The sequence below is a fragment of the Dufourea novaeangliae genome, unplaced genomic scaffold (assembly GCF_001272555.1).
Source record: "Dufourea novaeangliae isolate 0120121106 unplaced genomic scaffold, ASM127255v1 scaffold563, whole genome shotgun sequence".
In the NCBI taxonomy this organism is placed as follows: Eukaryota; Metazoa; Arthropoda; class Insecta; order Hymenoptera; family Halictidae; genus Dufourea; species Dufourea novaeangliae.
This window is the reverse complement of record NW_015374566.1, coordinates 44640-69030: the sequence shown is the minus strand read 5'-3', so window position 1 is coordinate 69030 and position 24391 is coordinate 44640. Positions and strand designations below refer to the sequence as shown.

Here is a 24391-nt window from a genome sequence, read left to right as displayed (position 1 = left end):
AAATTTGCTGTATTTACTTAATAACATTTACATATACAGTTTTCCGAAAATCACTACTGTTTGATATTTTCCCTTCAACTATATCCCACGTTATGTTAAGTTTAAATACGATTTTGTTATTCAATAAATAATATATATAAGCAATAACCTTATTTCTTCACAAATTGTGTCTTATTCATTGGGAAATGTTTTCACTTTTTTTACATTTCCTTCCTCACATTCCTCAATTCCCACAAAAAAAATAAATAAATAAATAATCAGAACAATAAATGTATTTATGATAATTCGAAATTTACAAATATTGTTTAATACCTTATATCAATGATACTGCTTGAACAAAAGTAATCAAAAAGCCTGTACCTGTAACCTGTAACCTGGAAGATATTGAATAATAATATAACCTATAAAAACATCTCAACACTTCCAAGACTTACAAATTACAAAACGCTCAAGATTTCCAAGACCGTTCAAGACTCGAATCCGCTCAAGACTTCGAATCCGTTCAAGACTTCGAATCTGGTCAAGACTTCGAAGCCGCTCGAGACTTCGAATCGCCTCGGAACTTCGAATCCGTTCAAGACTTTCAAGACTTTCAAGACTTTCAAGACTTTCGTAGCTTCGAATCAGATTCGAAGCGATTCGAATTTGTCGCTCGAATTCAAGACAGTTTCGAATCGATTCGAAGCGTTCCAAATCCCATCACTACCGGCACGACGTTTCTGTGTGCGCTCTACAATGTAACCCTATATACATATTTCTACAATCGTCCGTCTTGTGTCGTCCGACAAAAACGCTCGTGTGTCCCCGGCCTTAAATGGCGCTTTCACTCCGAAAAAACAAGTAGCGAAAAAAATTGCCGGACACTTCTATTGACATTCCCTAAAACCCTGCTATTAAAAAAAAATCTGAATTTTCAAGTTACTCATATTCCCCTGTTTCCTTTTACTGCTTCGAACTCCCTGTTTTCGTAATTAGATATAAGTATCTACAATATTTACGTAGAATAAACGCACCAGTAAAGAAACACTCACGAGATTTTGTAACTATTAAAATCGAATTTTAAATTAAAAAGAAAAAATACAGATCTTATCATTGAATGAACAATATAAAGTAAACGAACATTGCTAACCAATGGCATGACAATTGTTTGAAAACAAAAAATTGGAAAAAATAAATATTTAATCATTTGCTTATTTCAATACGTCAATTTACTCGTTTCTATATACATGTAATCTTGATTCAAGCACACACACACACACACACACACACACAACAACCCCACTTTTTGGAGCAATTGTATCAAGGTATTGGTATCAAATTGCTCAATTAAAGATCTAATTTTTATATATTTTTTTTTATTTGCATTCAAACAGTGAAGTACCTAAGCTTCAGGAGGCGTTTTCATCCTGAAGAACCGAAAAATTCCGATACGCCCAGTACAATAGTATAGGAATCCACCGCAACCTATCATGCACCAATTGTACCCTAGTGTCTACCGAACGGATCCATCTTTTTGTCCCTCGCACGGCCGCACAATATTGAACATTCTGTTGTTAACTTACTATTGCTGCCACGCTTCACCCCAGATAACAACTACAAACCAGATGAGAACCCGTCGTTTTTTGTTGGTTTCAGAAGAACCCCTCGCCAAACCATCGCTTCTCGTTCTGCCGCACATACTGGTTGGTCTGGGCCGTATTATTTCAGGCAGCCGTCCATATCGATTCGCCCAGGGGATTCACAGCCAGGTCGGTAAAACAATTTTTATATGGGATTAAAATCCCCGCCCCGTGGATCATCGCCACGATAGATTGAACGGGAAGAATCGAGGTCGTACAATCCGATCAATACAACGCGCTTTATTGTTGGGAATCGAACAAGATAAAAAAATCCTAAACATCTTACAAAATACGTTTGTAACCCATATACAGGGTGGCCCACATAACTCTTAACAGCTCATATCTCGAAAACTATGCCATCGATTTTTAAGTTCTTGGTCTTAAATTGAATGAATCTGAAGGGCCTTTCTAACTACATAAACGTGAAGTGCCCCTCCCCTTTAAGGGTGGGGGGCGGGGGTACCTTCATAATTTTAAATGTAACCTCCTATAAAACGTTACATATTTAGATTCTACAGGAAACAAACAAGTAAATTTTGTCTGAAACATTTTTTTGTCGGATATTTCCATGATGAGATATAACAGTTTGAAGTTTCGACTTGTAGGTACTTACTTGAAGCGCTCGGAAATTGCGTTATTGAATTATACGCGCTTGAGTCCTTCGCTTATTCGTGCAGAAATACAATATTCTTTAAATTAAATGTTCAAAATGTCCACCACGGGTTTGTAAATATTTATTTACTCGAAACATCAAAGTTGTTCTAACATTTGTTAACATTTCGGAAATCACTGAAGCACAAGCGTCACATATTCTTTGTTTCATATTCTCTTTTGTCATCGGCGGTTCAAACATAACTTTGTCCTTTACATATCCTCATAAGAAAAAATCTAATGGTGTTAGATCGGCGGATCGAGGAGGCCATTGATAAGGTCCCCCACGACTTATCCATTTGTTCCCAAATTTTTGATTCGAAAATTGTCTGATGATGATTGCAAAATGTGGAGGAGCGCTCAAGAATTGTAAATATTATTGTTTTTGCTTCTTCACGAGTAAGCAAAGGACTCAAGCGCGTATAATTCAATAACGCAATTTCCGAGCGCTTCAAGTAAATGCCTACAAGTCGAAACTTCAAACTGTTATATCTCATCATGGAAATGTCTGACAAAAAAATGTTTCAGACAAAATTTACTTGTTTTTTCCTGTAGAATCTAAATTTGTAACACTTTATAGGGGGTTCCATTTAAAATTATAAAGTCGCCCCCGCCCCCGCCCCCCCCCCTTAAAGAGGAAGGGGGAGCCACTTCACGTTTATGTAGTTAGAAAGGGCCTTCAGATTCATTCAATTTAAAACCAAGAACTTAAAACTCGATGGCATAGTTTTCGAGATATTGAGCTGTCAAGAGTTACATGGGCCACCCTGTATTTGCTCCATAAGGCCTGTGTACACGATCAAATAGTTTGCACATACTGACTTGTGCATTCACATTTGCGCAAACATACCGTTGTGTTTAAATGGAAGCTAAGGCCCTTGGCAAATAGTTATCACTTTTCTTACCATTTCATTATGGTTTATTCTTTATACAGAGTGTCACAAAATAGGTATATGTCCTTGAAAGAGGCGAATCCTGAGGTGATTTGGAACAACTTTCTCTTGAACGAAAACGTTCTTCGCGGCTTTGTTAACGAGATATTAACGAAAACCCCTGACCAATCAGAGCGTAAGTTTGCGGGAGCTCAACTGGCAGACTCGCGCTCTGATTGATCGAAGTTTTTCGTTAATATCTCGTTTACAGAGCTTCGGAGAACTTCTTCGTTAAAGAAAAAGTTGTTTCAAATCACCGCAGGAATCATCCCTTTCAAGGATGTACACCTATTTTTGGACACCCTGTATGTATGTATAAAGTAACTATGCAAGGTAGACTGAACGTGTAATGCGCAAGTCAGTTTGCGTAAGTTATTTGAACGTGTAAATAGGCCTATACATACCTTTTCAATTCCATTTAATGTATCCCAATAATAAAATAATGAATTTTTAGCATCGATTTTCGCGTTCATTTAAAGAAAAAAACGATCCGATACTTGTTTTTTGGCAATAATATTTGATTCGTCAAAAGGTTCTACCTTCGTGGGAAAAAGCTTCCATGGAACGTTCTTATGCAATCGTATTGGAAAACTGTCAGATTATTAATATTAGAATTAATCTACGAAATGTGTAAATCAGATAACAAACATAGAAGAGAAGAATATTCTGACAGAGCTAACAAATTACGCGTAGTCAGTCTCATATGAAATGTATACCAAATCAGAAGTCAACAATAAATTCCACAAAAAGCGGTATTATAACTTCAGCAATTGTAAAATAAGAAACCTGCAATTCGCCATTTTAGTGGATTTGGTAATTCTAGTGTGTGTACCAATACCTATGTAATCCATCATTTTTTGATGAAATCTGTATTCGTTTCTACAGGAAGTCAAGGTTGTATCCTATTTTAATTGTATTTGTAACGATTATTCCAACACTCTATATCTGATTTTTTCTCGAAGGAAAGTCGAGAAGATATTTTCCATTGAGAATATACCGTTTCATAATTTAAAAACATACTGGATTACTTTGTTGGTACGCTTAGTAGCAGTAATTTTGATAACTAGATTTTATATTATAGAACAATGCGACGAACGGTAATTTTTCCAGTTGGCGTGGAACAACGCAAAATAATTTACGGCGAAAAGTAAGAGGAAATCGTATAAATCAAAAAGTAAATCTTAGATAATGACGTGGTTTCGCGGAACGAAATATATTACCGCGCGAGCGGAACACTTTCTGCCCGTGCCAAGAAACTGTATCTACCCGTAACGTTATCCATAAGAAATACACATTTTATTTCACGAACGACCGTCCGTGAATTCAAACGCGCTTGTTTCGTTTCACATTTCACTTCGCCCCTTAAACCTTTCCCACCGGTGGACGAGATATCTCGACACGTGATTTCGTTCATGATATGCTTTGGACGATCTCGTGAAAACATATCATGAACGAAGTCACGTGGCGAGATATCTCGTCCACTGGTGCGAAAGGGTGAAGCAGTTATGTCGTATACAGGGTGTTCAAAAAATTGTGGACACATTCACAGGGTGAATTCTACATATCAAACTACTTGTAGGATGAAAATCAAGAACGACGAAATGGGTTCGAGACTCGGTTTCCGAGTTATTAATTATTGAAGAATATGGGCGAAATACATGTAAGGTAGATCTGATGCGAAGAGCTATTGAACTTAAGAGGCGCGTTCTTCAACTGTTTCATGAGATGAATTTATTGATTTCATTTTATTCCATTCGTTAATTTCTACTAGATCATCGAACACGCTTATGTACCAGCTAGGAATTGACTGTTGTAAATAGTATAACTCATCGCGTCTGGCGTATTTTACACGTATTTTGCCTAAATTTTCAACAATAAATAACTCGAAACCGAAGCCTCGAACGCAATTTCGTCACTCTGGATTCTCTTCTTACAAGTAGGTAGTTTGGCAGGTAGAATCTATCCTGTGAGATTGTTCCACATTTTTATTAACACCCTGTATAAGCGTCATGGCCAAAGTCAATACGCAGTGAGAATGACGAACAATATTGGTATTATGAATATTTTTTAAATAATATAAAAAAGATTTTTTGAATTCCCTCGAAGTAGTAGTGTTCGAAATGTATCGTTTTACCTGTATTTCTTGTCACGTGCAAAATTATTTTCAAGTAATGGTCATAATGTACATACAAAGTGCCCCACTTTAGTTTCCCTACGCACATAAATAAAAAAAAATAAAAAATAAATATTCCTATTAGAAAATTTGAAGTTGACCTCCGCTGGGCTTTGCAAGGTCATCGCAAGGTCAAAGGACTGTCAGTATGGTCTGTCCCCTTGAATACCCTATAACTTTCGTTCGAAACATTCTTTCGTATTTTCCATATATTACAAGATATTTGCCTGGGGAAATTAAAATGGGACACCTTGTATACGCGTGAAAAATTCGTGCCACTGTGAACTGTACTTTTAGTAATGAACCATAACGTTTAAGGAGTTAATCTTCGTAAACGTAACGACGAATTGCTTGAATCGTGGTGTCTTTTGAGAATAGATAAACGTTAAAACTTATCGTTTACATCCATCTTGTTCCGATTAATTAATTTCAACTCATGAAACGTGCTACTAATCCCTATTGCTTACGGCTTACGATGTCATTAACCGGCTTGTGCGTCGTAACTTTAAAGCTGTTTGACGTTGCGCATCCCACTGGTAGTACATGTACCACGACGATATTCGATTGGATGTCGTACGTCATATTAATGTCAAACAAGCGTTTCGATTACAAAGAACGGGTAACAAGACGCTTTATCACGGATAACAGGGAGGGATAGATATACAAGATACAGTGGAAATCGTGGTATGACGAAGTGATGATGTATTATTTTACAATCAACTTGAAATACCGAATAAAGTTCTTCCATGTGAAATATTATTTCTACAAAGTTTATTTTGGTTATATACTTCTCATGTTTATTAAAAATTGTAGCAAATGTTGAGAAACCAGAACAAATATCGCTGAAACAGCATAGGCTCCTAATTTTCTAGAAAATAAATACTGAATTTAACAAAAGATGGTAGATTACTTATTGGTATACCTAATAGTCAAAAATTAGTCTGAGTTTGTATCAATTCGACCCAAACAGTACTCGAGGTTCAAACTCTATAAGTGTTCTGTCCCAGAGCAAAAACATCTCTAAACAGAAAACAGTGATTTCCTAGATAATAAATACTGAATTTAACAGAAGATAGTGAGTTACTTGTTAGTACACCTAATTGTCGAAAATTAAAGTCTGAGTTCGGGTCACTTATAAGTGTTCAAACCCTAACGCAAACGCGTATCTCAATAGAAACCAATAATTTCCACGTACTAAACAGCATATCGTCTCTCGCGTAGTGCATAGAACCGTCGATATTGATTCATCAATTTCGCATGGTTTACGTCGTGCATCATTTCCCGGCGAGATGTTTACCACCAGTCTGTTCCATCCCTTTCCCAACCCTGCAGCTGTGTCATGTCCAAATCTAAATTACCCAGATACACCGACGTGAAAGTTGTACGCCAAGCACTGCGTTTCACCCAATGAACGATCCATCGTAATTATACAGATTCATGACGAACGTATGGGCGTTATTCGCCGTGGTGTTCCTCGCGATTTACACTGCCAATTTGGCCGCCTTCATGATCACGAGGGAAGAGTTCCACGAGTTCACCGGGGTAGACGATCATCGTTTGGCCAAGCCCTGGTCCCACAAGCCGATGTTCAAGTTCGGCACGATACCGTGGAGTCACACAGATAGCACGCTCGCCAAGTATTTCAAGGAGATGCACGCGTACATGAAGACGTTCAATAAAACCAGCGTAGCCGAGGGGATCGAGGCCGTTATCAGCGGGTGAGTAGAAACACTTGATCGCTACCAGGGGGTTCGATAATACTGTTTACAACTTTTTGTTCGATTTTGTAACCTTCAATACGCATTTTTGATAGATCTTTATCGGTTGAATACGGATTTGCAAACCGTTTTTTCTTGCAAAACCTACAGTATCTGAAAAAATCCATTTTAAAAGAAATTGTAAATTGTCAACTTTGAGAAAATTTTGTACTTTTACAGTAATTGAGTTCTTATCAGACATCGTGTCAGTTACTTTTGACAAGAAATAATTCTTTGGACTCTCCCGAATAAAGTGATTATAAACTGTCATGATATTATAGACATTTAAATACATCTAAATAATGTTTTAGATGTATTTAGATTACTTCATAATAACAAAATGATTTACAGATTCCTGTATTCCTGTTCCGAACATAAAGATCTATAAGGGACTCTTGTTGAAGATTGCAAAACTTTTTACCTGTTGTTAATGGTCGGCATTAATAACAGTCGGACAATCGTGTTAGGTTGAGGTTTGTTTATACCAGAGCCACTAAGGTAATTCAGATGTCTCGTAGAAATGAATTCTTCGGTCAGTGTTCACGTCTGTATCTCGAAGAAAAAACATGTTTGCTCGATTTGGAAATAGCGATTTAATTTGTTTTTCTTTTTTTACCGGTAAGATTTTTTTAATCATTATATATAAAATGAGCTTGGGTTTCTATTTTTTGTTACTTATGTGATTTTTAATTCACAGTGTCTGAGAGACATGCGACAAGTAGTGTAATTTACTCATATTTTGCTGTTCATTTATATTCTTTGGAAAAACAATCTTTAAAGTTGGAAATATCAGTTTTTATACACATAAAATGACTTACTCTCTAAGTAATAGACACAAAAGGAGATACGTATAGCTCAACACTGACCCATTGCAGCCTCTACGAAACCACCGATACCGTCGGTACTCCGAGGGTTAATATTAGGTTGTTGCATAATAGATGTCGTTTTTCAATTTGCTTCATTTTGTGTACCTAAAAAGCGTTAAAAACCGGATCACGAAGTTTGTGACTTGTCAGTACGAATCTGTCGATTCGAATGGATCTTTCTCGTATTAAAAATATTTCTATTCAAGATAAATCATAATCATAACTACACTGGGCACCAAAATTAAAGCATCACTAAAATTTGCCGAAAATATTGGTCATTTTCAGATGCCTATATCTTCGCGAAAAATAGCTATAAAAAATATTGTGACAGAGCATTTTGTAGCCCGAAGTTTCTAGTTTTTGAATCGGGAATTCAAAAATTATTTTTATGTAGTTTGTTCCTTTTTTTTAAAAGATGAAGCGCAGTAAGCGAATGTTAAAAAATGTTGGTCAACTTTGAGAGGATGCGTGGGCCAAATAAAATTTTTTCTGGTAATCCCAATGGAACACTTTTAGAGAGCAAACTTTTTTCTTTAATTTTCTTTTTTTAATTTTGTCGTACAGTTTTTATTGGCTGAGTTATTCGTCATCACATGAGAAAAGGCACTTTCCACTTTGAGCGCCTGTAACTTGCGAACTCATGATCGTATAGAAAATTCCAAAAGAATTTTGGAAAGCTGAGAGATTTCTCTTTAAAGTCCTTCAGTTTGCCAATTTGTTGAAAATTTTCTTCGTCGTATACAGTCCATTTCAAAATAACGTAAAATATTGCATAATTACCATTTTTTACAAAACACGATGCCATTTCAAAAAAAATCGTGGAATCTTCCATGTGTCCACGTTTTTTTCAAGTTAAAAGTACACGTAACCCCTGTGTCAAAGGCCGAGCTGATCAGATTTTGTTTACCCTATGCCCTCGATAGAGAAACTTGCGATATGGTCTGAAAAATTGGTGAATGACTCTTTTGCGGTGCATTTCCTCTTTAAAACGATTTCGCAGCGTTTGAACTGTTATGGTCTGTTTTTTTTTAGTTTCAGTTTATTTTAGAAGAAAGGAGAGATTTCACAAATTTAGCAAACACATTTCTAGCCAATCTCTTCGCAATGACAAAAAGTGCACAATGCGAAGTCATGAGAGAGTGCAGATGCTGTGTACATCCTACCCTTCCTTAGTTATTGTGATAGATGCACTCTTTTTTTTACTGAACTTAATTTGCTTTGTTTTTTTACCGAACTTCTTCCTTTCCATTGCATCTCCTCGCCGTGTAATGAGATGAGTACCCTGGCATCTGCAGCGAGACGATCGCTTGTAACGTTAGTACTGCGCACCGTCGGTATTTCCGACTCCCACAGTATTTTTCGATTCCAAGCTCACTCTCCGATGCGTGCGTGCGTGCATGTATACGTATGTTGTGTTCAATAATGGGTATTACTGCCTCTCCGGTCGATTACTTCTTTTAATCGTTTGCGCATATTAATGCACCTCCGTATGATGGATTGTGGTATTCTTTGCCAAATTTGGCGGAGGGCGTGCGCTAATTGCCCTAAATTCGCTATGTCCGGGTATTGCTGTCGCAACCGACGCCCAAGAATATCCCAAACATGTTCAATGGGATTTAAATCAGGGCTCACTGGTGGATGGTCAAGAACTCGTATTCGATTTTCTTGAAGAAATTGCTGCGTATAGCGTGCAACATGGGGCCTTGCATTGTCCTGCATAAGCAGAAAGCGATTGCCCATATGCTGACGCAGAGGGAGCACAACGGGGCGCAACATCTCGTGCACATACCGCATAGCGGTCAAACCACCACGTGGAAGAATAACTAGCGGTGTACGTGAATACCGTGATACTCCGGCCCAAACCATAACGGATCCACCATGGAACGCAGTGATCGGCCTTGTATGATTGGCATTGTGACGTTCGCCACAACGACGCCAAACTTGGTCCCGTCGGTCGCTCCCTCGGAGGCAGAATCGGGACTCGTCGGTAAAAAGGACGTTTGTCCATTGACGCTGAGACCAGCGTATGTAACGACGAGCATAAGCTAAACGCTGCCGTCGATGTCTAGCAATTAGCAACGGGACTCGTGCCGGGCGCCTCGAACGTAAGCCAGCCTCCCTCAATCGACGCCTCACGGTGTTGTTAGAGATCGTGCGTGGCGGGTTTTGCCTGCGGTTCGAAATTTGTTCCGCAATAGTGCGTGCGATAACAAAGGGCTCCCGAAGAGCACGTCGCGTAATTGCTCTGTCGTCTCGAGAACTTGTCGCGCGTCTGCGTCCTTGCCCCGATCTACGGACATACTCCCCAGTCTCTCTAAATCGAGCATAGACACGGCTCACAACTGACTGGTTTACACCAAGAACATTAGCAACCTGTCGTTGGCTGCAACCTTCCTGCAAAAGTGTTACCAGTCGACCAATTTCGTAATCAGAGAGATGACGTCTAGGCATAATAAAGTGCTTAAAGAAAGAGAAAAGGTGTGAAAAATTTGCTAAGAAAAAAATTTCGATAGGAATAAATAGAGGAGGAAACTGAAGGATTTAATGGAATTGCTAAAAAGAAGAAAAAAAATCCGTGATGCAATTACTGCAAGACCAGTTCTAATGAGTACCCACCCACACTCGCGGTTCGTCTTATCAAGTTGTGGCTCGCAAGCCTCAACTGTGAGAATCGTCGCGGCGCCGCGGCCACCTACAGACAGTGCGCAGTACTAACGTTACAAGCCAACGTCTCGCTGGCAGATGCCAAGGTACTCATCTCATTACACAGCGAGGAGATGCAATGGAAAGGAAGAAGTTCGGTAAAAAAAACCAAATTAAGTTCAGTAAAAAAAAAGAAGAGTGTATCTATCGCAATAACTAAGAAAGGGTAGGATATGCACACCATCTGCACCCTCTCGTCACTTCGCATTGTTCACTTTTTGTCATTGCGAAGAGATTGTATAAAAATGTGTTTGCTAAATTTCTGACATCTCTACTTTCTTCTAAAATAAAGTGAAACTAAGAAGACACAGACCACAACAGTTCAAACGCTGCGAAATCGTTTTAAAGAGGAAACGTGCCGCAAAAGAGTCATTCACCAATTTTTCAGACTGTATCGCAAGTTTCACTATCGAGGGCACAGGGTAAAAAAAATCTGATCAATGCGGCCTTTGGTACAGGGGTTACGTGTACTTTTAACTTTAAAAAAACGTAGACACCTGGAAGATTCCACAATTTTTGTTAAAATGGCATCGTGTTTTGTGAAAAATGGTAATTATGCAATATTTTACGTTATTTTGAAATGGACTGTAGACGACGAAAAAAAATTTCAACAAATTGGCAACTAAAGGTCTTTAAAGAGAAATCTCTCAGCTTTCCAAATCACTTCTGGAATTTTCTATACGATCATGCGTTCGCAAGTTACAGGCGGTCAAAGTGGAAAGTACCTTTTCTCATATGATGACGAATAACTCGGCCAATAAAAACTGTACAACAAAATTAAAAAAACGAAATTAAAGAGAAATGTTTGCTTTTTAAAAGTTTTCCATTGGAATTACCAGAAAAAATTTCATTTGGCCCATGCATCCTCTCAAACTTGACCAACATTTTTTAACATTCGCTTACTGCGCTTCATCTTTTAAAAAAAAGGAACAAATTACATAAAAATAATTTTTAAATTCCCGATTCAAAAACTAGAAACTTCGGGCTACAAAACGCTCTGTCACAATATTTTTTATAGCTATTTTTCGCGAAGATATAGGCATCTGAAAATGACCAATATTTTCGGCAAATTTTAGTGATGCTTTAATTTTGGCGCCCAGTATATATATGAAACAGTCAAAAGTCGTTGTCTATTGTTTGAAGGCTAAAAGGTGTTGAGAATGTTCGTCAGCTGTGGAAAAGGTTGGAAAACAGGTACGATTTGAAAAGATTTATCGTTGCACACATTAATGCGTAAATATTGTTTCGTTATCGAATCTCTTTCGGTCGCGCCATTCTTTTCCTACGTTCGGCGAAAATTCAAATCTCGCCACGAGCCGTAGGCCGTAGGCCGTAGCTATTCCGTCGTTCTCCTCACGGGCAGAATTTCATGCAGGACATGAGGCAACAGCGTCAGAAAAATGATACTGTCCAGCAACACTGTCTTCGCGTAGCAAATATACAAACCCAACTTGATGGTAACGGGGAACAAAACTTATTTGTGGGTACTGCCGTTAGATGTCGTATTATCAAGCCGTCCCAAATATCGAATATGTGTTTCCGCTAGCGTCCGATTGTTTACTTCAGCGCTTCGATCGATTCGGAGATGGCCCCCAAAGGGGTCTCCCACCTTATGTATTGCGGGATAATCAAGGTTTGGTGCGCGTCTCCATCCGAGTTCTCCCGATTTATCGGCATCGATTGCTGGGACGTATGTACAAGGGAACGTAGACGCCGAGTAATGTGTTAGATCAAGCATGATTGATGTTACCCCATCTTTACTGGAAACAAGTGCAGGGACCACGTACGCGTGCCTCTCACTTGCCTCTTTTGTACTGTGGATTGACTGAGATTTAGTGCATGTCTCCACCCAAGAAATTCTCCCGATTTATCGGTAGAATCATCGGCTGCTGCGACGTCTAGCCACGGAACTCCATTCCTGACCAGAGTGTACGACTGAAGCACGACCAACGTCTGTCTGTCTGCTGCGTTGGAAATAGGTGCAAGGACCACGTTCGCGTGCCTCTCACCAACGTCTTTTGTACTGCGGGCAGGCGGGGGTTTGGTGTGTGTCGCCACCCGAGAATTCCTCCCGATTTATCGGCAGGATCATCAGCTGCTGCGACAGATATCGAGGCATCTCTAGCTAGGAACGCGTTACCTCACTAAACCGAAATTATAGCATTGCGCGCGTGTATCGCGCACGATTGTAAGTACGCGAAGTGTGAAAAAGCGTGTCGCGGAATATCGAAATATCTGTCGTAGTAACATAACTGTAGTTAAAACCAGGGCATATTAGAATATACCGTAATTCTACCAGATTTCGTCTGCAATTTTCTTAACTGACCATCTCTCTCTCTCTGTCCTTTTGTGCCCCAAGGCATGAATCCTGCATTTCTACTGTGTTCATTGGAATCCTTTGAACGACAGTAGGAAGTAGAGTAACCGCCCTACAGATCAGGCAAATCTCGTATCGATAAATTTATTAAATAGGCAAAAGTACGGTTACAACATATTTGATATTAGTTCTCGTTCCGGTTGGTTTTATTTTTAGACTTACAATAGAAATATTGAAAATACCAAATATAGCTAAACTTTCTCTCTTGTCAATTATTGTCAAAAAAACGTCATCTTCCACATTCTTCAAGCATAAATAGAGAATAAACAGTGAACATAATTTTCTGTATTTCCCACTAGATATAAAAATGATTGTTGTTTCATTTATGGATGTTCTTATACTTTCGACTTACTTGCGATTAATAATAATTCAAATGTAACGATATAATTTAATATTGAAATATTTGTCCTCTTTAAGCGTAACTGTAATCAGTTACAGTTTTCTAAAATTCATACTGCCTAGAACCTCTTAGTAATTTTTAGAATTTCATATTACTGTCCGAAAGATCGGTCCCAAAAAAAGTAATAAAAATATGATTCAAATAATATGAACTAAACGAGTCGTGTCAAATCAGAAGAAATTTCAGTCGAGATTACTTTGCGGAGAAATAGGAAAATTCCGAAAGAAAATGGCTGAGATAAGAATGAGCCTCGTGCTTCCAAAGTAAAAAGACCAGAAAGTATGAAAGGATTGAGATTCGACGTATGATTCGTTCGTTCCACCGATTTTCCTTGAATTTCTTTTCTCTTCTGGTGCCGGTTTGTGAGCAACGTTATTCTGTTTGTGACAGAGACATGGACGCTTTTATCTACGACGGGACGGTTTTGGATTATTTGGTTGCGCAAGACGAAGACTGCCGATTGCTGACCGTAGGATCCTGGTACGCCATGACAGGATACGGTCTCGCTTTTTCAAGAAACTCCAAGTACCTGCAGATGTTCAACAAACGTCTATTGGACTACAGGGACAATGGTATCGACATCTCTCACAATTCCATTATGACGCGATCGCGGAAAATTACAAAGAAATGTTCAACAATGTCCACTGTTCTCGATATTGGGATTCAGTACTATTTTATTTATGGAAAAAACGTGAACTTTCTTATACATATTACCTACTTCTTTCCTTATTAATATTAACAAACCGACAGAAAAGTGATTATAAAGAAATTTTTTCACTTTTAATATTATACAATTACACGATTTTGATAACTTTTGCAAAGACAAGAAAATGAAACAATATGTATGCAAATTATAAATGATTCATTGTTATAATATAGACATGAAAAATCTTGCCGTTCGTACACTGACGTTACTTACTGGAAAATAATATTATACTTTACGTATCAATAATTCATTTAAATTTGACAACAGAATGGAATATTAAGGAAGTGAATCATCCCTACCCAGACCTGGGCAAATTTTATTTGTATTGAAAATGAGAAGTAACTATTTGAAATGATTTATTTCGGAACTTTATTTTCAATACTGTTATTTGAAAATAAAAATATTATCGATTCATTCGAAATAAGAGCAATTTCAAATAATTAATTATTTTGTTATTTCTGTATTTCAAATTTGGCAAAAGAAATAAGACTCAAAATAATATGCAACAGGAAGATTTTATTTGAAAAAATCTTTACAGCAATTTGTTTAAGCAAAACCTGATTTTCAGAAAGCTCATCCGTGAAAGATTTTTGCTTGGGTCCAACTAATATTGTCGCGAAAGAAAATAATTGCTCCATTGGTGTTGAAGATGTAAGAGGGGTGTTACTCTTCAGAAAAATGTCAATAAACCAAACTCAGATTCAGTCATCTGATATAATCTCGAAGAAAAATTTCACAATTATTTCTAAGAATTATTTCAGACGTGATCACAGGCTTGGAAATAACTATGAAGTAAAATAACATATTATTTCAAATAATATTATTTCAAATAATATGTTAAATAATATTTCAAATAGTATCATTTAAGAACTGCCCAGGTGTGTCACTAACCAATAATGCTTCCAATATCAACAAGAATTTGTAAGACCATTTATAAATATTATACACAAAATCTTGATCTTGTTTAAAGAAAAAGAAATGAAATACAGTTTATTCAAAGTTCCATTTTATTTTTAACATAAGTTACGAACTAAATGAAAATGACACTTTAGATATAACTTTAACAAACATACAGACCCTTACTTAATAAAAATAAAATTTCAATTCTGATTGCACCCTAAATGTTTCAACACCACACCTTGATTAAAAAAAAAAATTATCGTGTCTCCTTTTTTGCATCCATCATCAAACAAAGTTACTATTAGCACCTCTTCTGCTCCATCATCCCAACATACAATCCTTTTAATCCGAATTCATAAATATTAAAAAATGCAGTTTCGAGAGTAATTTTAATACACTGCGGATTTCGTGTATATTTATAGCTTGTAAAGCTCACAAGGGAACACCGCGAACCCTTACTCACGGATTTCAATGAAACTTTGTGGGTTTATAGTGATTCAAGGCAAGTATAACGGTATGCTTCATTCGTGCCCAATCGCCCGTTAAGGGTGTGAAAACTAACCTCAAAGTCAAATAGGCACTCCCACTTTTTTGCGTATAACCCTTAAAGTACAAGATATAGAAGAAAATGTTTCAAAGAAAAGTTTAATGGCACAATAAACGCTATAAACTTGCCTTAACAGAATTTTGAAAATAGTGTTTTAAAATTTTCTTGTTAAGAAAAAAACTTTCTTCAAAATTTTGGCAATGCATGTTTATAGCGCTTATTGTACCATTAAACTTTTGTTTGAAATATTATATTCTATCTCTTGTACTTTAAGGGTTATACGCAAAAAAGTGGGAGTGCCTATTTGACTTTGAGGTTAGTTTTCACACCCTCAACGGGCGATTGGGCACGAATGAAGCATACCGTTATTCTTGCCTTGAATCACTCTATAAACCCACAAAGTTGCATTGAAATCCGTGAGTAAGGGTTCGCGGTGTTCCCTTGTCAGTGAAATAGAATTTCAAATGAAACAAAACTTTCAAATCAGAATCGATAAATTATACAGGGTGTCATGTACAGTCAGGTACTGTATTACATGAAAAAGTTTCATTTGAGACTTCGTTTTCGAGAAAATTGACTTTAATTGGCCAATTCTACCACTATTAAGTACATGACACTTAAGTAATGACAGCTTTTGTTCTCGTCTTTATAAACTATTTTATAAAATCTGATTTCGCATAGAAATCCACAGTCTAGTAATGAAAAACGTGTACCCTAATATGGTTCTCTTCGCTAAAAAGAGAATGTTCTTAATATTTCAGGGGATTTGGAGCGTCTCAGAAGATACTGGATGACCGGTACCTGTAAGCCGGGGAAAGAGGTTCAAAAGAGCAGCGATCCCCTGGCGTTGGAGCAGTTCTTATCTGCGTTTCTCTTACTGATGATGGGAATCCTTTTGGCCGCGACCTTTCTACTCTTAGAACATTTGTATTTCAAGTACGTCAGGCAGCATCTCGCGCGAAGTGACGGCGGCGGTTGTTGCGCCCTTTTCAGCCTGGTAAGCTGTTTCCATCCTTCCGTAATATATTTCGCGCCGAGAATATCGATCACGGCGAATCTTCGACGATAATTTACGGCGTTGAAGTTCCCTATCGATTGCATACATATTACGTCGTTGAACGTTAACCGAGCAATCTTACTGATAGGTACACTCTTTTACGTACATATTTACAGTGAGTCACATATATTCATTCACAGACTTTTGGAGTAACGATTATATGAAAAAGCTTACACGCAATTTCTATTTATATACTGCGTGGCTACGTGGCATAACGAAATACAAACGAACCATATATGCTATGTCTGAAATCACGTTGAGAAATAATGTTTCTACAGAAAAACACAGATTATATTCCCTAGAGAAAAGGTGGTTCGTTTTTATTTTAACCACAATACATAAGGATTGAAAATTATAATATCATTTTATAGTTATGCTAGGCAGTGTATTCTTCTTATCATTAATTTTACGATCCTTTCGTGATAAATTTTTCTCTAATTTTGAAATAAAATTCTCATTTTGGTTAATAATTTGGTCAACTAGAAGTGACAGCCTTTTTCTTTTATTTGAGTACAAATGAACTCTCGATGAGAGTTACATGGCTTTACATGGGTTTTAATATAGATTGTTAGATTATATATGTATGTACGATATTTAGAGATACATGTGGATTTCGATGGAGTAAGATGTTTATATTTGTAGATTACATTTTCTTAAAAAGTGATATACATATGAAAACGCTGCAATGTTTGGCTGACTGAGTAGTGACCTTGCATAGAAACAGTTGGCATTTTTTAAGTTGATTTATAATACCTACGCGTGACAGTGAAGCATCGAGATTATAATGATCGGATCTACAACGATTAATGGTTACAATAATTTCACGTGTAAGGCCTGTATTTGCGAACCAAGGCTTGCTGTTGATTTTACAATGAAATTGGAAATACTCTTTGAAGTGACAGCCTTCCGTGAACAAACTTGTAAGTCACTGTATAACACCCCTACAACGCAAAATTCATTCCCAATCATAGCGAGACTATTTAGTATTTTCACAGATTTAGTCGAACTTGAAAACATCTAAAGAAAAAAATTTCGTAGAGAAAAATTCAAGTGTGCAATGATTTTTTTGACAGGGTTTACAAATCGACGTACAGATCGTTTCAAATTTTTAACGCGGCTGGAAAATTGAAATTATTTCCAGTTGGTCGGGACTAAATACTGATTCCTGTCATACTAGAATATTTTAAAAGTAATTTTTAATTATAATTCGGATGTTCCATTTTGCTGTAATATAATCAATCATATAATCAATTCCTTATTAAAAGCATGCGTTGATTGAAGCTATCCATCATTATAATCAAATATAATACATACATATTATCATAATTAAATGTACATAGTTTAGTTTCGTCCGGTTGCGATTTTGGTGACTACACGCAGAAGTAATTACGAAAAGTATTAATTCATTAAACCCAATCATATTATAAATTTAGTAATTAAAAATGATTCTCTTGAAAATTATCATTCTCATAAAAACTATTCATTCAATATCACTTTCAGTTCCGAAAAAGATAAAAGACAAAAATTATCAATTTTTATAGAAATCCTAAACAATATTAAAGTTAAAACATTACTTCTTTCATTTTTTCAATATTATTATTCCTCGGCTACTTTTTTTTTTTTTATGTACACTATTGCTCATTAGTATTAGGACACCTAGTCTGTATGAAAAAAGTGTGTACTTTTGTAAAAATTACATATTTTAAGCTACGTTTATTATTTTATGGTAGCATTAGCGTCGTAGTATATCGAGCTTCAATACTAGTACTACCGACTATAAACGTATATCTATTTCTAACGACCGATAAACATGGCAAACTTTCGAAAATTCATAAATTAACTGAATTCTTTATTTTCGTATGGTAATAAAAATTGTATTGTCATCACATTTTAACCATGATTATAAGAATGTATTGGACAGTCAATTTGACTTGTTTGGTAGGTCTAGTGTTAATATCCTCTAAACAATATTTATTTCAAACTTTCAGCAATTTCGTAATGTCTTGTAATATTTACAGTAAATCATCGATGAGTGTTCGAAGGCTCCTCAGCACCGAACATCAAATATGACATAAACTAACGGCCAATGATTGCTAAAACAAATATCATTGGCTGCAGAATTCCAAGCGCTATCTACTGTGGTAAACTTCATTAAAAAGTTAGCATTACATCCAGGGACCTCTCCTTGTCAGTGCCGAGGAGCCTTCGAACATTCGTCGATGATTTACTCTGCTACATATTCGATAAGTGTCTCTTAATCTTATGACCAGGAATGTACGTGAACGCTACTTCCTTACAGAGCATGGGAAAGTCTCTGACATTCCGTGGGGCAGTGTACGAAGCCCAGGATATCCTGAGGTACCACAGATGCAGGGACCCAATCTGCGATACACATTTATGGAAAGTGAAACACGAGCTGGACATGGCCAGGATTAGAATAAGGCAGCTAGAAAAGGACCTCGAAGCGCACGGGATAAAGCCGAGTCAGACTAAGTACGCCTTTTTATCCTTTACGTAATTCGATCTAATGTCGTTCTAATTGTAAGATCAAAGCTGTTCGCGACTTTGTGCACAATAATTGGGACTCTCTGCTCTGACTCATCTCATGACAAGGTCTCAGAAAACGTCTCTTTCACGTAGGAAACTCCTAACACAGACAAGCGTCTTTGACTTCTCTCAAGAAGTAATTCAAGAAGTAAAAGAAGAAATTTTAAATTTCCAATCGATTATTACAAACGAGTTGTATGACATGCATCGCTAATGATGAATTTTTTTAAAAATAACACTTTAGTAGTTCCATTATACTATTACCTGCCTTGTAAATGTTGGTTGAGTTCTAAATTTAATTTGCTTAATTTGTCTAATTTAAAACTCCCCTTGTCACTTTGACGGAACTATGGTAAACATTTAATTAGTGGGCTGGATAAAGTCAATATCCCGATTACGATTGACATCGCAAACTATCCCCAGTTTGTGACTGTGGTTTTCGGTTTTCTATCTACGGATTATTATAGAGTAAATTATAACGACAGAAATTAAATAAAAATTCACAAAAGATACTAGTTTCTAAATAAGGAAACTAGAACTAAATAGAAACATAGTTCCCCTAGTAAGTGTTATCAATTTAAAAGAAAAGGAAACTTATTTTTCATAGAAGAATTTGTATTACATAATCATCAATATTGCTAACGAAGGAAAATAATAGTAGAAATAATAAAAGACAGTACTGCCCCAACATAAGATTATTATCTGAAAACTTCAATCAGCCAACTAATTTAGCACTTACAATTAGCCCAGTTTTAAACCTTTATCACTTATTCCCGTGGTAACACGTTAGTCACCTTTACTTCTTTATTATTATATTATGACGTAGGAAAACGTTAGATACACCTGTTAACTTATTACCTACCCATATGTATATACGTACACGTAGCAGTTACAACGAGTAAATGTAAATACGAACAATTTCATCAGTGCCTCACATAAATTCCTGTTACAATATTGAAAGTTCGAGATCCGTCTAGTGGCTAACGACAAACCGAAAACCCAATCAATAGAGATGTAAAGTATGATTTGTGTTTGAAAAACGAACGTTCGCGTGCGATCGGCAACGAAGTGATTTTTTTATCTTGCTATTCGATATACTCCACTAATTCGTTTGCTTTCTTGTAAATACCACTCACTTTGGGAACGAAATACACACAGGTGCGAAAAAGGGGAACGCTAACAGAGAAAAAAGCAGCTTTCAACCCTTCTGATACACGGCGTCGGAACATTGCACCGATTCTCATACCGTTCTCAGCGACCGAATTTTATTCATTACGCAGCTCCTGTATGGCCACTTGAAAAATATTCTAAAATGTGGTTCATTAACAGATTATAATAATGTATGTATGTGACGCCACATACCGTCGGTCAAATGGGAAGAAACGAAAAACTTGCGGCGTCTTTAAAGGATTAATTTAAAAACTGGAATATTTCAATATTTGAAATATTTATACGATATTTTTATCTCCAGTACGAAATAGTAAAGTTAAAATAGTAAAAATTAATACCGGAACGGCAAAGAATAAAAAATTTATTGCTGTTTTCACTAAAAAAACATACCCGTCTTTAAATAAAATTAATGTTATTGTTATCCATTAATACACAGGATCTATTAATCTGTTACTCTCTTTAATTCTTTCATACCTCTTATCCAAGTATTATAATCAATTTTATTAGAGTCTTCGTAGACCATAAATTGTATGACTTTTACTTATTTTATAATTAATAACACATAATTGTATGTTCAAAGCTCCAAATTAAGTTAATTTACCACTGCAAATGGCCTCGAGAACAAAAATTTCCAAAGACAAATCAGTAAGAGAGTCGATCATTACAAGAAATAATACATCCAAACGTTCCACGCTTTTCTCACGTGGATGTAACGCGCAGAATTCCATGGCTTGTTTTCCACGGCGTTCCGGAGACCCACATTCTAGAGAGCATATTCTGTAACGTCGACCCCCTTCGGTCTCCCAACCCTTTACCCGTCAGTTACGAAAGTGTTTCATAAAACAGAAGTGGGCCCATATAAGAAAGATCTGCGCATGTTATTGCATAGCCACTTCACCTGTCTTCCGTAAAGTCTGCAAGGATTTAATCTCATCACGTATCGCGTACATGGAAACGCGAAAAAGCCAAATGGACGTCCATGTATGCCAACAGCCCTCCTCGTTGCGGGGAAAGGGGACGGGAGCAATTAACGCTCGATTAATTAAAACCACGACCAGCATAAATTCAGGGCGACAGAACTTGTGGATCGAGCTTAAATCCTGACCTACTTTCCAACGTCACTTGGAGCCTGGTCGCACAGCATCCACTTATCTAATGATATACATACATATACAGGGTGTCTCAGCTACCTTGTTCACCTCGAATAATAAGTTAACGGTACACTTTATGAAAATTTTGAACTGTGAAACTGAAATGGCATCAAGGGGCAGATCTGATAAGGCACGTGCTTTTCTTGTGGGTGGAGGCATTTTAGAGATTTCAGGGTCATCTTGATTTTTTTTTAACAGAATTATCTGTTTTGAACTATAAGTCGATAGAATATCACATTCTGAGTAAAGATGTGTTGACCTTCATACGCCCTAAACCTAACAGTTAACGAGATTATCACAAAATAATCACTGCATTGAAATCGCTGCAAAAAAGTTGAGGGTTGAGGGGCATCAGTTCGAGCACATATTAAACCAGCCAGCGGTGGGCAAAGTTGACTCTTGGGAGCTAATACTTGTCCCTTCCATCTCGTCCACCGTTACCATGGAGTGACAGGGACAAGAGTCTGGGCTTCTTTGTTTCTACGAAGGCACACGGAGCGAAAGAAAGGTTGGAAGAGGAAACAGGCGCCTGAGGTGCCCCTACGCTGCCCAGCACTGTATTAAACTATTAAGTCTATAAGGTAAATGTCCCCCAGTGGTTACTCACTATCGTGAGTTTTTGTTACTATTAAATTTTTTTTAAATAATAGCCAACTTCAGGATAGAAAATAATTATCCTTAGTTATTTCTTATCAAAAATCATATAAAAATGTTCGCAAAAGTGCGATGTATTATTTAAAAAAAATATTATCATTCAGCAATCGTGAACTTGAGGTGACATGAATGCCTTCGTAAATGTTTCGCTAACATTGAGAGCGGATTTCTTAAGCTCGTAAATAATAAATCATTCGTGTGTTTCGATTATGTAAAGGTTTCTTGAATTTATTAAAGTCTCCAGAATTGGTACCAACTTTGTTTTAATAAAACCTTTTTCTTTTAATGTCGAAATTACCGAGTTTATTTACTAGGTAATGAAAATGCTGATTGCGTAGTCGTTGGACGCTTGTCTTAGTCACTGGAACAGCATCGAGCAGAGTTAATATATGACTTAAAAAATTATTTTCGTTATATTACAGTAGGTATTTTTGTGTTTTTTATATTAACAACAATATTTAATTTTGGGAGCTCATAGTTTTTTTACATATTTCATTCATAAATATCATATTATTTTAACACAACCATAACGTAAGCGATTCGCGTACTGAATATTCATTAAAAATCACCTCTTTCTTCATTTCTTTTGTTTCCGGAATTTTTTATAACATAAGACTTTCAAGATGCCGAAGGGAAAGGTGAGTAAAAAAAATTATTCACAACAAGACGATAATAATGCTGTCAAAATTATTAAAAATGGCATGACATTAAGAATTACCAGTGACAAATATACAGTGCCTCGAAGCACAGTTTATATTAAAAGTAAAGGGACAATTCCTTTAATTGCCACAATGGGTCCATCAACGTACCTCACGAAAGAAGAAGAGGAGAAACTTGTTCAGTGGATTTTCTATCTCAGAGAACGAGGATTTCCTGTTACAAAATTAAATTTTTGTTAGAAAATTAAATCTGTTAGGTTTTTATTTGAATTTTTACAACATGAAAGATAAGTATTATGTTTTACTATGAAAAATCAGCTATGAATAATTTATTGAATGTTGTGTCCAAACACTGGGACTGCTAAATTTAATCACTAAGATACGTCGTAAATTCCGTCCAATCCCTCGGCCAAATGAACGCTTTTAAATATTCATAAATTTTAATACTTCTTTTCACGTGAACACTTTCTTATAACCACTTGTCTGGAAGAAAAAATTCTGCTCTATCGATTGAATGTACTTTTTTGCCAATCTATATTATTTTAATATATAAAAAGTCTTCGCAACCGCAATCTTCGCCTTAAACGTTCAACCACTGGGAGATTTACCTTAGTAGTCCATAGTCTATACCAGTGATCGTCAACTTGGTCCCTACCGGCCACTAGTAGACCACTCAGGCTTTCACGGTGGGTGGTGGAGGTTTTCGTCCGTTGTTACAAATTTCATTTTTTCTCCATATATCGAATACATTTCTAACGACTTCGTTAGTTTGGCATTTAACCCTTCATGTACTGAATCGCGTAGGCTAGTCCCGGATCACTTCTGAAAAAGAGCCTTAAAAGACTGTGAACGGCCCATATAATGTAACTAATTTGCCGACGCTCCGCTCGACTCTGTGACGGGCCTCAGTCTTCGAGCCGTAACATCTTCCATGTTGAGGGGTAATACGTGGTTAGATTTGTGAGAGTAAGCACGCCTCCACAGCTTGGAACGAGTTGATAAATTGTGCAAAAAGTTGTGGACCCATGTCTCGAAAAAAGGAATACGCTCGTCGTTATTTACCAGAGTATCTGAAGATGGGTTTCATCGAATCTGTTATAAATGAACAGTTATAACAATGTGTTCATTGTGCCACAAGACATTATCCAATGAAGCAACGAAGCCAAGTCGATTGCGAGAACATCTTGTTACAATACATTCAAATGATAAAGATAAGCCCATTGAATATTTTCAAGAAATGTATAAAAGATTTCAAAACCGTTCAACAATAACTGCATCATTTAAGAATCAACATGCAAAGAACGAAGATGGATTAACTGCAGCTTATCGTATATCACAATTAATTGCAAAAATTGGTAAAAGCCATAATATTGGCGAAACTTTGATAATACCCTCTATCGAAGAATTTATTTCTTCAGTAATGGAAATGTTGCCTTTTAGCGATAGCACGGTAATGCGACGCATTGACGAAATGACGGTTGATGTTTAAAATACAGGATGGGGCAATAACTATGTCCATTTT

At 36.7% G+C, this 24391-nt stretch overlaps 1 protein-coding gene across 1 annotated transcript in view; it reads left to right on the top strand.

Moving 5' to 3' along the window:
• The window catches only part of LOC107193181 (glutamate receptor ionotropic, NMDA 2D-like), a 67885-nt gene that overhangs the window by 13279 nt on the left and 30215 nt on the right, over positions 1–24391 (top strand). The window contains exons 5-9 of the mRNA XM_015582584.1: positions 1636–1748; positions 6809–7093; positions 13869–14050; positions 16393–16628; positions 18988–19181. Coding sequence (XP_015438070.1) covers positions 1636–1748; positions 6809–7093; positions 13869–14050; positions 16393–16628; positions 18988–19181 — 1010 coding nt within the window. The remainder of the gene's footprint in view (positions 1–1635; positions 1749–6808; positions 7094–13868; positions 14051–16392; positions 16629–18987; positions 19182–24391) is intronic.